At 39.0% G+C, this 17,417-nt stretch overlaps 1 protein-coding gene across 1 annotated transcript in view; it reads right to left on the bottom strand.

Moving 5' to 3' along the window:
• Positions 1–17,417, bottom strand: part of C5H1orf185 (chromosome 5 C1orf185 homolog) — a 172,756-nt gene that overhangs the window by 25,612 nt on the left and 129,727 nt on the right. The window contains exon 3 of the mRNA XM_045148625.1: positions 14,876–14,981. Within this exon, the coding sequence (XP_045004560.1) occupies positions 14,876–14,981 (106 nt within the window). The remainder of the gene's footprint in view (positions 1–14,875; positions 14,982–17,417) is intronic.

The raw sequence follows: 17,417 nt of genomic DNA, 5'->3' as shown, positions 1-17,417 counted from the left end.
GGAAGAGAGTCAGTCCCCAGACAGTCAGTGTGTCTAGTGCCAGAAGGTGCCACATGGGCAACTGAGGGAAAATGACCAATATCTGTCCAAGTAACTCACTCATGGTCTAACCTACTTAGCAGAAAATAACCTGTTGTGATGCTCACACAAGAGCAATAGTGGCATACAGCCATGGTGGGAAACCAACTGCTCTTGATTTGGCTAACTGATCCACTCAGTGGAAAGGGACCCATAGCTGGATCTGTGAAACAAGTCAGAACCATATCCAAACATGAGCCCACTCTCCATTATCAAGCTACCACCAATTGTGAGCTACAAGAGGGTCTACACCTATTAAATTCTCTATAAAATAATAAGGGTTGTCTCATTTGTCTGGTGCTAACTTTATTCTCCGTTGGAGCATCTGCTTCTCTTTTTCAGATAGACACAGATCCTAAGGAGAGAACCACCCCATCATACCTCAAAAGGGCCCCAGATGAAACTAAGAATAATTGGTGAAAACAAGAAAGGGTGCTGTTTTCTTGGTGAACTGGGTACCAGCACAAGGGTGAAGGAGATAGATACAGAGAACAATCAACTCCTACCAAAATAGATATCCAGAGACATGGAGGCTCCCAACACCTCATCACTGAAGCAGACCCAAAATGAACCCAACATGGCTCAGGGAAATTTTGTGGAAGAGAGGGCAGAAGGAATGTCAGAGCCACATGTTGGGTCTTGATACACAGAGACATTTCTCCTACCTATAACTGTGGGCTAACTCCAGAATGCATGACCAATATACCTCAACAAGAATGGCCAGGGTTAGGGGGTATAATATGGATGATCCTAAAAATGGTGCCAATTTGACTGTATTCACTGAGTACAAAGTTATTAAATAAATAAATAAGAAGAAAAATCAAAAGAAAGGCTCAGGTGTGGTAACACACACCCAGCACTTGGGAGGCAGAGGTAGGAGGATTGCCATGAGGCCACCCTAAGACCACATGGTTAATTCCAGGTCAGTCTTGGCTAGAGTGAAAACCTACCTTGAAAAAAATCAAAGAGAGACAGAGACAGACAGACAGACAGAGAGAGAGAGAGAGAGAGAAGGAGGAGGAGGAGGAGGAGGAAGAGGGGGAGAAGAAGGAGAAGAAGAAGGAGGAGGAGGAGGAGGAGGAGGAGAAGGAGGAGGCATATGACATTTCTGAAGAATGCAACATAGGGCTGTCCATTGGCCTTAATGCACATATGTGTATATACACCTGCCCATAAACACACCTGCATGAGCACGCGCACACCACACACACACACACACACACACACACACACACACACAGGTAATGCAGGTTGGAAAATGGTTCAGCTGTTAAGACTGCTTGTTACTTAAGCATGAGGTCCTCATAGGCCAGAGACTGCCAATTTTGTCTCTCCAGAACCCACATAAAAAGCTGGGTGTGGCCATGCATATCTGTAATTCCAGTCCATGGGGTGGCAGGTGTGGGGTTGGGGATGAGAGAATTTCTGGGTCTCACTAATAGATAGCAGCTCTAAATTGAGGAGGAGACCCAATCTCAAGGAAACCTTCAGATGAATGATAAGAAGACACCAACCTTTTCCTCTAGCCTCCACATACGTATCTGTTCACATATGTGCATACACCATATATCACACAAACCATACATATGCTCTACAGAAACACATACACACAAGCAAAAGAAAACAAGGTGGTAAGTAAACTCTCAGCTGATAAAATGCAGATAGTTAAGTATAGAGAATGAAGTTTGAAACTGTCATAAATTTAAAGATTTTTAGCCCTTCCTCCACCTTTCCTTTACTCAATCTCTTTCCCTGACCTCGCTTAGGCCTTTAAAAAAAGTACTGCTAGACAATGGAATCTTATTCAGCAATAAAAAAGAAATGAAGCTGGGAATGGTAGTGCACACCTTTAATCCCAGCACACGGGAAGATGAGGTAGGAGGATTACCATCAGTTCAAGGTTCGCCTGAGACTACAGAGAAAATTCCAGGTTACACTGGGATAAAGAGACACCCTACCTCAACCCCCCCCCCAAAAAAAAGCAATGACAGGTGATCAGGTCCACTTGCCATTGACATCAATTTCTGGTCTGCCTGACTGTGCTGTTCTAAATAGGGACACCCAAGCTGATTGTACTTCTCAGCACATGCTGGTGTGAAGAAACCATAGTGTTCAGGTGAGCATTCCCCTTGCACCCATTTACCCCATGGGATAACACCTCCCCTCACACACACATTAGGATCTGGACCATTTGGCACTGACCTCACTGCCTGTACCTCTGCCTTAGTAGGAAAGACTAGATTAGGCCCTCCAAAAGCTAGACCTACTCTCCAATGTGGACCCCTGGGGAGACTGCACAGCACTGAGCAGGCAGCCCAAGGTTTAGATGAGCACCAAAGCTAACTGAGAAGACTGATATGATGTGAATAGAGCCATGATATCCAGAGATATTAAAGGAGTAATTAAAAATCTTCCAACTATAAAAAGGCCAGACTCAGATGGATTCACTTCCAACTTCTATAAGACCTTTATAGAAAATCTGAAACCACTTAAGTTATTTTACAAAACTGAAAAGGAGGGAATTCTCCTTGATGCTTTATATGAAACCAGAAATACACTAATACTAAAACCAAACAGAGACAAAACAAGAATGAAAATTACAGGCCAATATCTCTAATGAAGTTATATTCAAAGCATCTTAGCAAAGTTCTTACAAATTGAATCCAAGAAGATATTGAAAGCATCCTCCAATTCAATCAACTAGGTTTCACCACAGAGAGGTAGAGGGAGTTCAAAATTCAAAAACTGATAAATGTATGCCAGTTGTGGTATCACATGTCAGTAGGAAATTGCTGAAGAAGCAGAGGCAGGAGGATCAGAAATTGATAAATGCAATACCTCACATAAACAGACCTAAGGACAGAAATCACATGATAATCTCAAAAGATGCAGGAAAGGCCTTAGTCAAAATAAAACATCCCTTCATGATTAAAACACTAGAGAGACTATAGATGGGGAGGATCATATCTCAACATGATGAAAAAAATAAATAAATAGAACAGACCCAAAGATAATATCATACTAAATGGAGAAAACCTTGTAGCACTACCACTATAGTCTGGAACAAGATAGGGATGTTGGGCTGGAGAGATGGCTTACTGGTTAAGCGCTTGCCTGTGAAGCCTAAGGACCCTGGTTCAAGGCTCCATTCTCCAGGACTCATGTTAGCCAGATGCACAAGGGGGCGCATGCATCTGGAGTTTGTTTGCAGTGGCTGAAGGCCCTAGCATGTCCATATTCTCTCTCTCTCTCTCTCTCTCTCTCTCTCTCTCTCTCTCTCTATCTATCTATCTATCTCTATCTCTATCTGCCTCTTTCTCTCTATGTCTGTTGCTCTCAAACAAAAAAAAAATTATTTTTAAAGACAGGGATGTCCACTTACCTCTCTGCTACTTAAAGTAGTATTTGAAGTCTAGAACAGAAAGACAAAAGAAAGCAAAATGGGGGATATAAATTGGGAAGGAAGAAGTCAAACTAGCCTTATTTGAAGATGATATGGTTCTATATTTAAGATACCCAAAAGATTCCACCAAAAAACTCAGAGCCAATGGACTCTTTCAGCCAAGTAGCAGGATAGAAAGCCAGAACATAGAAATCAGTAGCCTTCATATACACCAATGATAAACATATTGAAAAAGACATCATGGAAGCAGTCCAACCTATAATAGCCATAAAAAATTACATCTTCCAATATTCCTAAAAATTAAGATAGGGAAAGAACTCCACAATGAAAACATTAGAACAGTGAAGAAAGAAATTGAAGATGAAATTGAAAAATCTCCCACACTCATGGATTAGAGAAAACAATATTGTGAAAATTCCCATCCTACCAAAAGCTATATACAGATTCAATGCAATTCCACCCAAAATTCAAACACCATTCTTCACAGAAAAAGAATAGTCTCAACATTCATATGGAAGCACAAAAGGCCACAAATAGCCAAAAATGTCCTCAGTAAAAGAAATAATACTGGTAACATTACAATATCTGATTTCAAGATATACTACAAAGAGATAGTAATAAAAACAATATTGGGGCTGAATAAATGGCTGGTGTTTGCCTGCAAAGCCAAAGAATCCCAGCTCGACTCCCCAGGACCCACATAAGCCAGACGCAAAGGGGCACATGTGCTGGAGTTCACTTACAGTGGCTGGAGGCCCTGGTGCACCTTCCCCCCTACCCTTTCTTCTTCTTTCTGTCTCTCAAATAAATAAATAAAATATATTTAAAAAACAGTATGGGAGACTTGCAGTTAAGATGGTGGCATATGAACCATGCCAAAGCAGCCTAGGGTAGAAAAAGCCAAAAGAAACCCAGCAAAATACACTCTTCTACTAAAAAGTGAGGTGTATAAGAAACTACCAATGGCAGCAGAGAAGTAGGAAAGATCCAGATCATCTAGAGCCCACATAGCCAGGCAGAAGCAGCTCCAGCAGTGGCAGCACCAGGTCTACAGTGGCAGCCAGTCTGCAGGGCCACAGTTGCAAGGCTCAGTTTGAGCAGCAGGAAAAGCCAGGCAAGGGCATTTTCCACTTACACCGGAGCTCCTCACAAACTCAGGAAATGTGAATGTAGGACCACAGCAAACAATGGAGGAGCAGATCACGAGGGAGAGGATCACGTGGAGCAGGAGGAGAACTAGAACCACCATCCACAGCCTCCCCTCCCACCACCAGCACAAGTACCAGCAACCACCAGAGACCTGGGCAAGGGAGCTCATAGCACCCAGCACCTGCGAACAGAGCAGTGGTCCAGCGGCCCAGCCAGCCTACTTGAACCCACAGTGCACCAAAAAGGGGCCCAAGCAGGAGCGCAGTATAAGTGAGACCAAATCATCCCAAAAGTTAACAGGAATTACACCAGATCAGTACCTGCCAAGTAAACCTGGCATATAGGCCTGAACTGTAAGTTGAACCTTCCCTATCAGGATAAATTATATATTAAATTTGACAGAAGGCTAGATTTACCATTTTTAACTAAGCAATATTTTGGGCTTTTTGCTTGTTGGTTCTTGATTTATAGTGGCTTTGTTTCTTCTTCTGTTGTACATTAGGGAAGGGTCTCACTTGGTCACAAGCTGACTTGGAACCCTCAACAGACCAGAAATCTTAACCTCCTAGTTGACAGGATTAAGCATGTGGGGCACAACACACCCTAAGGGACAGTGACTTTGTTGAAGGATCTGGTTGTCATAATACCTACACATGCATATATACTTTGTGCTGTTTTTCATTGAATGTGTACATTGTTTAGTTAAATTTTAGAATCTGCCTGTATTTTGTTCCCCTCACCCTACATGAATACTCTCATAGCAGGAAAATCCAACACCTATGGTAACTTTTGGAGATACTCTGAGAGACTTAAGAGCCAACCCTACCACATTAAGCTCCTACCCTGAAGATATATAACATCAGATTGATTGATACATATAGTAATACTGCATCTAACTAGAAAATCCAAGCATTAAATTAATCCAAGATGCAAAAATATATACATTATAACACAAAAAAACATCAAAAATCAAGACAATATAAATCCACCAGAAAGTATTAATGCATGAGAAATGACCTCTGGTGCAAATTAGTTAGAGGAAATGCCTGAGAAACATTTCAAAAGAATGATTATAAATATGCTCAAAGAAGTCAAAGAGGAAATCAAAGGAATCAAAGACAACACAGGAAAACCAATTTAATGAAACAAAGAGGTCAATTCAAGACATAAATAATAAAATAGAAATAATAAAGACAAAGCAGTCAGAATTACTAGCAATGAAAAACACAGTTAATGAAATAAAAAACTCTGTAGAAAATCTCACCAGTGGAATGGATGAAGGAGAGGATAGATATCTAAACTAGAAGACCAGGTGGCAGATCTAATACAGTCCAACAAAGAGAAAGACAAACTAATAGGAAAGAATGAATGGGAATTTCAAGATATTTGGGACACTATGAAAAGATCAAACATAAGAATTCAGGGTATAGTAGAAGGAAAAGAATTTCACTCCAAAGGCATAGTAGGCGTTTTCAACAAAATTGTAGAAGAAAGCTTCTCCCAAATTGGAAAAGAGGTGCAAATGCAGATACAGGAATCCTTTAGAACACTAAGCAGACAAAACCTGGAAAGAACCTCTCCTTGCCATATTATAATTAAATTACCACACATACAAACCAAAGAAAGTATATGAAAGAAGTTACAGAGAAAAATCAAGTTACCTACAAAGGCAAGCCCATCAGGATCACAGCAGATTATTCAACACAAACTTTAAAAGCCAGAAGGGCTTGGAGTGATGTATTCCAGGTTCTGAAAGATAACAGCTGTCAACCAAGGTTACTTTATCCTGAAAAGCTATCCATTCAAATAGATGGAGAAATAAGAACATTCCACACCAAAAGCAGGCTAAAGGAATATTTGAAGACAAAACCAGCTCTACAGAAAATACCTGAAAGAATCCTCCAAGCTGAAGAGAAAGAAAAGCACACATATAAGGAACCTGGAAAAAAAACAAACCATACTTAAATATTTTAACACAAGAGAGCAAAGGCAAAACTGAAAGAACTACAAAAAAAAGGCAAAAATAAATACACACCTTTCAATAATATCTCTTCATATCAATGGCTTCAATGCCCCAACCAAAAGACATATGTTTGCAGACTGGTTAAACAGCAGGATCCTTCAATTTGTTGCCTCCAAGATATTCACCTTTCGACAAAGAATGGACACTATCTTAGAGTGAAAGGTTGGAAAACGGTATTTCAAGCAAATGGGCCTATAAAACAAGCAGGGGTTGCTTTCCTAATATCTGACAAGGTAGACTTCACTCCAACATTAGTTAGGAAAGATAAGGGAGGTTACTTTATATTGATTAAAGGCACACACTAACAGGACATTACAGTCCTAAACATATATGCACCTAACACAGATGCTCCCAACTTCATCAAACAAACAGTATTAGAATTAAGGTCACAAAAAACACCAAACATAGTTGTAGTGGGTGACTTCAACACTCCACTCTCATCAATCAACATGTCATCCCGGCTAAAAATAAATAGAGAGACATCTGGATTAAAGGAGGTCATAGAACAAATGGACATAACAGATATATACAGGACATTTCACCCAAATGCTATAGAATACACATTCTTTTCAGCAGCACATGGAAATATAAAATAGTCCATATGTTAGGACATAAAACAAATCTTAACAAATACAGGAAAATTGAAATAATTGTTTGTATTCTATCTGACCACAATTGTATCAAACTACAAATCAATAGCAAGAAAAGCTATAGAGCATACACAGAATCATGGAAACTAAACAATACACTACGTAATGATGAATGGGTCAGTGAAGAAATAAAGAATGAAATCAAAAAATTCATAGAGTCAAATGTTAATGAGAACACAACAAACCAAAACCTTTGGGACACAATGAAGGCAGTCCTAAGAGGGAAATTTATAGCTTTAAGTGGCTATTTTAAGAAATTAGTAAGGTCGCAAGTAAACCATCTAATGTTTCACCTTAAAGCCTTGGAGAGAAAAAAAAGGCAAACTGAAAATCAGTAGACAGGAAGAAACAATAAAGATTAGGGTAGAAATTAATGAAATAGAAACGACAAAAAAAAAAAACAGTCCAAATAATAGATGAAAGAAAGAGTTGGTTCTTTTAAAGGATAAACAAGATTGAAAAACTCTTAGCAAATCTGACCAAAAGAAAGAGAGAAGAGACATAAATTAATAAAATTGGAGATGAAAAAAGCAACATCACAACAGATACCAGAGAAATTCAAAAAAATCACAGGGACATACTATAAAAAACCTGTACTCCACTAAGTATGAAAATCTGAAAGAAATGGATGATTTCCTTGATTTATATGACCTACCCAAATTAAATTAGGATGAGATTAATCACTTAAATAGACCTATAACAAGTATGGCAATCCAAGCAGTTATCAAAAATCTCCCAAATAAAAGACGTCCTGGCCCAGATGAATTCACTGCTGCATTTTACCAGACCTTCAGGGAAGACCTAACACCATTGCTTCTTAAACTTTTCTATAAAATAGAAAAAGAAGGAATTCTATCAGACTCCTTCTACAAAGCCAGCATCACCCTGATACCACAACCAGACAAACGTAGAACAAAAATAAAAGACAATTACAGACCAATCTCCCTCATGAACATAGATGCAAAAATTCTCAACAAAATATTGGCAAACAGAATACAAGAATATATCAGAAAGATCATTCACCATGACCAAGTAAGCCTTATCCCAGAGATCAGGGATGGTTCAACACACACAAATCAATAAATGTAATACATTATATAAATGGAATGAAGAATAAAAATCACATGATCATCTCATTAGATGCAGAGAGAGCAATTCACAAAATCCAACACCCCTTCATGATAAAAGTCCTACAAAGACTGGGAATAGAAGGAACATATCTCAATATAATAAAGGATATTTATGACAAGCCTACAGCCAACATATTACTAAATGGGGAAAAGCTGGAAGCTTTTCCACTGAAATCAGGAACAAGACAAGGGTGTCCATGTCCACACTTCCATCCCAGGCCAACAGTGCACTCCATGGTAGCCCTTGCACAGCCCTGATATATCCAAAACATCTTGAGGTCTTCATGCAAACCACGGTCCATCTTCCAAAGGCTCTTTCAGCCTATCAGGGCATCATGCCCTGCCTCATGCTGCATCTTAGCAGCAGCTCCTGGAACCATGTGCAATTCATGATCACTCCTCACATTTTCCAAAGGCTCTTTCAGCCTATTAGGGCATCAGGCCCTACCTCATGCCACATCTCAGCAGCAGCTCCTGGAAGCATGTGCAATTCGCGACCACTGCTCTCATTTTTCATGCTTCTGAAACCAATACCAGGTGTGTAGGACACAGCCATATTCTTAATTCAGGGATGAAACAAATCATAGCCTTGAAAAGTAGGTTCCTTCTCCAAACAACTCTTTCAAAAAGTATTTGCATTTCTATGATAGTCTTTCCTCAGCCATCTTTTCCAGGGTCCTTTAAGATTGCTAATGTGTTTGACAATAGCAGCTTTAGTAATCTAAAGCCAGTCTCTGTGCCAGTAAATTTAACTTGCTTAAAGTTTTCCAGCTTAAAATCTTAAGTCTCTCAGTCCAATATCTCTAACCAAGCACATCAGTCCATGACAAATTTAACCTTGATCAAACTCTCTGGGCCTGGGCAGCAGGACGCAGCCAGCCCTTATGCCAGTAGCCCAGTTCCAACAGAGTCCTCTGCAGTCTTTCCTTCCCCTTAGAAAGCTCATAAGCCAAGCCTTGAAGTTCAATGCACTTAGCATTCTCAGGCTTTCATCAGAATAGTCCATAATACTTGGCTTACCACTCCAGAAGACATCTTCAGCTGCAAGCACCAAGTCCATGCCTATTCCTCCAAAACAAAGGTTCCAAAAGATCAACATCCACATAGACAGGTACATCTCAGCCCACTCCTCGGTACCAAGTTCTGTAGCAGACAGATTCAGGTTTGCTGAGATGAACTTTCAGACCAGGCACAGTTATGGAGGAAGGGATTTATTGAAGCTTACAGATCCAGGGAAAGTTCCATAATGGCAGAAGAAGCTGGCTTGCCTTCACAGGCCCAAGCAGACAGAGAGAAGCACAAGCCTAAAGGTCAAAAGCCACAGCACACTTCAGGAACTCTAGCTAGGCACACTTTGCATATCTTTAGATTGAAATCAGAAACCCACCACCACACCTTAAGATCATCCAGTGACATTGCCTCCAGCCAGGTAGTCATCAGATGCAAACTACAAACAATAAAGAACTGAATATATTGGGGGCCATCTATTCTATTCAAACCACCACAATATGCCAGTCAAAAGGTCTTCTAAATGTCTGTTTATCCCCTTTGATCCATTCTGCTCTCACTCATGTCTAGAGAATCTGCTTTTTACAGATGGCAGTGAGTACTAGCAGCAACCCATCAGAATGACGAGTAAAGAAAGCCAACTGCCTAGCATGAGACAAATCATCTCTATCACACCTTCCAGGGACCAGGAGACATTACAGAGGAAGTATCAGATTAAACATGAATGCTGCTTTCACGCTAGCCTGAGATCCTCCTCCAAGGAGATGGTAAGAAACACTGAGGAGACTCAAAACTCCTCAAAACAGAAAATCAGAGGCTTCCAAGATGTCAACACTAAAGGATACTTATAACATGCTCTCAAGACTCAGGGAACATTGCACAAAGGTGAACAGAAAGAATGTAAGAGCCACAGAGTGGGGAGATGTACTCTGAGACACTGTCTTCCCACAGAGACTGACTGAGGCACTTGTGACCCCATAATAATTACTGATAACCCTCTACTATGTAATCCCTCAGTTGAGTGGGGGTGGGAGACAAGGAGACATACAGTTTAGCCAAATGAGAATATGAAAAAAATGCTATGTGTTCATATTTTAAAGTTCTCAATAAAAAAGGAAAGAAGCTGGGTGTGGTGTCACATGCCTTTGGGAGGCAGAGAGAGGAGGATCACTATGAGGTCTAGGCCAGCTGGGGACTACAAAGCGAGTTCTGGGTCAGCCTAGGCTAGAGTGAAATTCTACCTTGAATCTGAAGCAGGAGGATTTCTATGAATTTGAGGCCAGCATATGCTATATAGTTTATTTGTGGCCAGAGTAATTCCCTGTCTTGGAAAAAAAAAAGAAAATCTGAAAATGCTACATACTGTATGGTTTCAACTACATGACATTCTGGAAAAAGCAAAACTATTGAAACAGTAAAACATCAATGGTTTCCAGAAGTTCAGGAAAGAGAGCAATGATTAGATGAAGCACAGATGACTTTTAGGGTGATGAAAATATGCTGGATGATATAACTGTGTATATGCATGTCATTACACATATATATAAATCCAGGGAATGTACACTGAGTAAGCCTTAATGTGAGATGAATAGGTGTAATATGTTGTTACAAGTTCGTTAATTGTAACCCTACACAAATAATAATTATTATTGTCATTTCTTCTTTTAGAGGTACCTGAAAATTTCTGAACTAATTCGTGAGATTATGTTATATTACTTAATGAGATATTAACAATTGAGATTCATGTGTTCACCATTCACTGAGTTTAATTCACCTAACAAATATTTACTAAGTGCTTATCTGCCAGATATGCTAAGTGGTATATATCTAATGGGGGCTGGAAACATAATTGCCACCCTCGTGGAAATGTTATTGCTTTCATGGAGCTTAACTACAAGGAAGGCAAACACTAATAATCACAATAAAATGAAAACTTGCAACTATGTAATGTACTATTGAGGAAAGTTATGAGTTACTGTGTGAGTTTGTAACAAAGAGAATTAACAGGGACACTTTCCTGAGAAAGGGATGGTTGAACTGGGCTGCTAAAGAAATAGAAATAGAGGGCCAGGTATGGTGGCACACATCTTTAATCCCAAGAGGCAGAGTTAGGAGGATTGCTGTGAGTTCAAGGTCAGCCTGGGACAACAGAGTTCTAGGTCAACCTGGGCTAGAGTGAGGCCCTACTTTAGAAAAAACAAAAACAAAGAAATAAGAATAGAATTAACTAGAGTTTGGTATAAGAGGGGAGATGTGAGAAAAAGAATATTCTAGGCAGATAGAATGTCAAGTACAAAGACTTAGGGGTCAGATTTACATAATGTAGGAGTAATAAAGAAAGAAAGAGGGAAATAGTCCAATAAGCGATGGGAAGTCCTTTAAAACAAAGTGGATGTGGGAGAGAAGGAAAAGGTACTTTGATCATAGTTGCATTTGAAAAATGGCTAGCAGAAGTGTGGAGAAGACATTAAATGTACTCAGTATTGAAGATAGTGGGTCAATTGCAAGCCCTAGGTTCATCAATCCATGGGGGTGGGGGAAAATAATGTAAACTTGGATAGAGTGCTGGCAGTGGCTAATGGAATGAAATGAATAGACACAAGTGATTTCTGAGGTAAAATAAATAGAACTTGGTGATAGTTCATATTTAGTAGAGGCAGAAAAGAGAGAAGTGAATTATCAAGCATGCCTTCCATTTTTAAAAGAAAGTAATACCTCTCCTTTGACTTGTTATGGTTTGAATCTTAAATGTGACCCCCACAAGCTTATGTTTTGAACTTATGTTCACCAGCTGAAAGTGTTTTTAAGAAGGATATAGAACCTTTAGAGCTGAACCCTGATGACTCTCCACTTCCTGGTCCACAGTGATTGGAGAAGCCCCTGCCAAACACTTCTCTTGCCATGAACTATGGCCATGCCTTCCCCACCATGTTGGGTTGAAATCCTCTGAAACTGTAAGCCAAAATAAATCTCTCCCTTAAGTCATTTCCACAGTGACTTTGATCACAGTGACATAAAAGTAATTAATGAAATTTTATGTACTCCTGCAGCTGCTACCTCCTTTGCCAGTTTACACACATACACACATACTACCTCTCATATGGACTAAACTGCTTCTTAACTTGCCTTTCTCCTTTTATTCTTGCTCCAATCAGGCTTCAGAGAGAAGCATCTTTTGAAAATATGTCCGAACTGTCATGACTTTTGGAAGTACACATTCACTTTGAAAAACTGTTCAGTTTTTTCTGGCAATCATGTGATCTTACAGTTCTACTCTTAGATACCTATCTAGGAAAAGAAAATTGCAACCATTTTTTAGGAAGTCCTTCTGTAGCTCCAGCTGGCCTTGAACTCCTGATCCTCCTGTCTCCATATCCTCAGTGCTAGGATTACAGGACTGTGCCACTATATCTGGACACCCATGTTTCTAAGAGCTAAAAATTGTAAGCATCTAATGTCCACTAACAGGAATTAATAATGTAGAGTGTATTTGTTGATACAACTGTATATTACTCATCAATAAAGCAGTAACTATGGATAAATGTATCTCAGAAAGGTTAAGTGAGAAAACACAGGCAAAAGGTCCACATGATTCCACTAAAGTTCAAGAATAGCAAAATTAATCTATACGGATAATAAGCAGAAATTTACCTATAAAGAAACACAAAGGAAGGTAATACATAAAGGAGTGTTAACAGATAATGAAAAATTATCCCATACCCTGACTGGATGGTTGCATATTTCTTTTTTTTATGTTTTTGATCTTTATTTTTTTCTCAATTTTTATTAACATTTTCCATGATTATAAAAAATATCCCATGGTAATACCCTCCTTCCCCCCACTTTCCCCTTTGAAATTCCATTCTCCATCATATCCCCTCCCCATCTCATTCAGTCTCTCTATTATTTTGATGTCATGATCTTTTCCTCCTCTTATGATGGTCTTGTGCAGGTAGTGTCAGGCACTGTGAGGTCATGAATATCCAGGCCATTTTATGGCTGGAGGGAGCATGTTGTAAGGAGTCCTACCCTTCCTTTGGCTCTATGTTTCTTGGGACTATGTCTGTGAAACAGGAGCCTTTTCTGATTTGTTCACCATTATCTTTAATCATCTTTAATTTCAGTGACAGTGGCAGATAGCCAATAGGAATTTTTTTGTTTCATTTTGTTATCTATGTTTTGTTGTACACTCATTAAATATTTGCTGAAAGAATAAGTGAATACTTTCTGGGTTTCTAACTTGTACATGTGGATGGGAAGTATATTTTCATTTGATGAGCTAGGGAACACTAGAACGGTATGTGGAAATATGTTACAATTTATATTTAAAAATTTTTTTGTATTTATTTGCAAGCAGAGAGAGAGAGAGAGAGAGAGAGAGTCAGACAGAGCAGTGTTCACCAGGACCTCTTGTCACTCTAAATGAACACCAGATGCATGCACCACTTTGTGCATTTGGTTTAACATGGGTGCTGGGAATCGAACCCAGGCTATCAGGTCTTGTTAGTAAACACCTTTACCCACTGACCCCATCACTCCAGCCCATGATTTATATTTTTTTAAATATCAGGCAGTACAAATCCCAAACCCATTAAATAATTAAAAACATCTATTTTACAGGTGAGAGGAACTAAATGTCAATCATATTTTTTCTCTCTTGTTTCTGGCACATGTCTATGACTGCTTGACTCTATCAAAGCATTCTGCTAGTTTTCTTCTTAGATACCTAAAGAAAGAAATGCTTTTAACTTCTAAATAGGAAAGCATTTTTTTCTGATTTTTTTGGAGGGAGATTCTCATATAATCAAAAGTGACCTCAAACTCACTATGTAGCTGAGACTGACCTCCTACCTGCACCTTCCAAATGCTGGGATTACAGGCATGTTCCACCACACCTGGGTTTATATGATGCTGGGGATTGAACCCAGGGTTTCATGCATGTTAAGCAAACACTGAGCTACCTCATCAGCCCTCAATTTCTAGCTTTATGTTACAATCAGAGCCATGTATTCTAATAAGTATAATAGAATTTGTTAATATAATGATAAAGATTGCTATTAGGTAACTCTAGTTCTTGCAAGATACTTAAAACACACAAAGCCAACCAAAAGGTCTATAAACAAGTCTCAGATTATGGAATAAATGCCATTAAAGTTATTTAAGCTTAATACTAGTTGAAAAATTCCACTTATTTATTTATTTATTTTGCAGGTGTCAGGGTACAGGGACAGGCATGTCAGAGCCTCTAGCCACTAGAAATGAATACTGGATAATTGTGCCATATTTTGTATCTGGCTTAAGTGGTTGGCTTGAGGAGTGAACCTAAACCTGCAGGCTTTGCAAGCAAGTGCTTTTAGCTACTGAGCCACTTTCATAGTCTTTCATTGACTTTTTAACCAAAAAAAATCTAAACAAACATTCTAATAAACCTTACCTTCGTTTGTAAATCAGGAACCACAAAGCAGATGCCAAAGCAAAGAAACCAATTCCCAAACTAATGGCACCAGCAGCCAGAAAATAGGTCAAGTGGTTAAAAACACCTATAACAAATAAATTATAAAAGATTATTTCATACATAGATCTTCATTCTCTAGATAAAATTAAGTGATACAATATTCAAGATGTTATATGTTCTGTTAAGATTGATGAAAAGATTAAGGAGCCGAGATTCTAATACTGTGCAATTCTAATGCACTAGAAGAACATGAATTAGAAATGGCAAAGGGCCTCCTGTGGATTAGGGCCCAGAACACACTTTCTGACCCTGCTGGAGTATTTTAGGCCAAGTTTTGTTTGTTTTCACACAGCTATCATCTCCTTTTCTTATCGGCTATTCTTAATTATCTGGGGAATTTTTATCACTTTTGAGAGTTTTATATCATAAAACTTTTCTTTTTGAGATTTTACTTATCAATCATTATAAGAAAGGAAATTAAATGTAACAATAAAAATGAATAATGTTTAAAGAACATAGAAGTCTGTAGATGTTCTATCTCTATCTTAGGAACTTTAAAAATCATAGTCAAAAACTAAATGAAAGTAGCCAGGCATGGTGGTATATGCCTGTAATCCTGGCATTTGGAGAGGTACGAGGATAAAGAGTTCAATGCCATCCTCACCTACACAATGAGTTTGAGGTAAGGCTGAGCTAGATGAGACCCTAGTTCATAAACAACAAAGCAAGGATGGACAGATGTCTTAGTGGTTAAAGCACTTGCTTGCAAAGCCTAGGGATCCAAGTTCAATTCCCCAGTACCCACATAAGCCAGTTATACAAGGTGTTATATGCATGTGGAGTTCATTTACATAGACCGATTTTATTGCAGACTCTGCAGGCAAGTGACTTAACTGCTAAGCCATCTATCCAGCCCTTGGGAACTTTTTAATTGAGTTATTTCATTTTGATTTCCATTAGGTTTCTCAGCAGCATCTTTCTTATATTACATTTCTTCTCTTTGCTTAATTTTCTCATTGCGTTGTCTGTGCTGTCGTGGAATTCATTCAGCTATCCCTTTTGTTCTTTTTGTTGATACTCTTTTTCATTAGGCCATTTGATTGTATCCTTAAATTTATTGTATAAGTTTATCATAACTGGACTTTTGGATTCTTTGTCTGGAGTTTCCTCTAAGTAGTTTTCATTGGATGTTTCCACTATGGCACTAGGCTTTCTTGGTATGGATATCTTGCCTTGGATTCTTCTCTTACTTGTTTTACATTGGAGCTTGCACATCTTCAGCTACTCTCTTTGCCTTGCCCAGAATGGAGCAACAGCACCTCCAGTGAAGCTTGTGTTAAGAGGCCTTGTCTATCTTTCTTAAGTGGGCTTGGGATGGTGTTCTGTCTGCAGGCCTAAGCTGGGCATACACTGGCAAGTGAGGACAGGAGAGGGGGTGGGACCAATTTCAAGGTGGCCTTGTCTCTAAACCAGGCAGGCTTAGGCTGGTGGTCTACAAGTGTGAATGATTAGGAGTGCTCACCTTGAACCTGAGTAGTCTAGTCCACCTTGTTCATAGGCAGATGGACCAGTGTCAAATGAGTCTATCCCTTTTCTGGGCTGGCAGAGGCTGGCAGTCTACATGCGAGATGGATTAAGACACAGGGAGAGGACTCGCCTTACACCTGAGAGGCCCTCCTCCACCCTTGTTCTACATTGGGGTAAAAGTATGGAAAAACATATTCCAAGCAAATTCACTAGGAAACTAGCAGGCATGGCTATGTTAATATCTGATGAAATAGACTTTAAACCAAAAGTAATCAAAAGAGAAAATGAAGGCCACTTTATACTCATCAAGGGAACAGTTTAGCAAGAGGACAGTATAATCCTATATATACACACCAAACTCAGGCACACAAAGTTTTATGAAGCAAAATCTACTGGACTCTAAGTCAGATATGTATTCCAGCACAGTAGTAGTGGGTGACTTTAATACTCCACTATCATCAATAGACAGATAATATAAACAGAAAATAGAGAAATGATGATGGTAAATAACACCACAAGTCAAACGGACTCAACAGACATCTACAGAACATTTCATTTCAGCTCTATAGAATACACATTCTTCACAGCAACTCGTGGAACCTTCTCTAAGGTTCATCATATATTATGACACAAAGAAAGTCTCTAAAACTTTAGGAAAATTGACATAACTACTTTTATTATTGTGACACAATGGCATAAAGGAAGGAATTAATAACAAGAGAAACAGAAAATACACAAACATCTAGAGATTGAACAACACACTATTGAGAAAATGGGTCCTCCCTGGAAATGAATGAGAATGAAAACACAATATACCAGAACCAATGGGACAGAATGAAGACAGCTGAGAGGGGTTTATAGCTCTAAATATACATATTATAAAAACAGAGGTTTTATACACATAACTTAAGATACCATCTGAAGGGAGGGAGAAAGAAAAATGTGTGAGAGAGAGAAAGAGAGAAAAAAAAGATAGAGCAGAGAGAATATTTTA

Source organism: Jaculus jaculus, chromosome 5, assembly GCF_020740685.1.
Source record: "Jaculus jaculus isolate mJacJac1 chromosome 5, mJacJac1.mat.Y.cur, whole genome shotgun sequence".
Classification (NCBI taxonomy): Eukaryota; Metazoa; Chordata; class Mammalia; order Rodentia; family Dipodidae; genus Jaculus; species Jaculus jaculus.
Note: the sequence above shows the minus strand (reverse complement) of the source record. Positions and strands in the feature narration are given on the sequence as shown.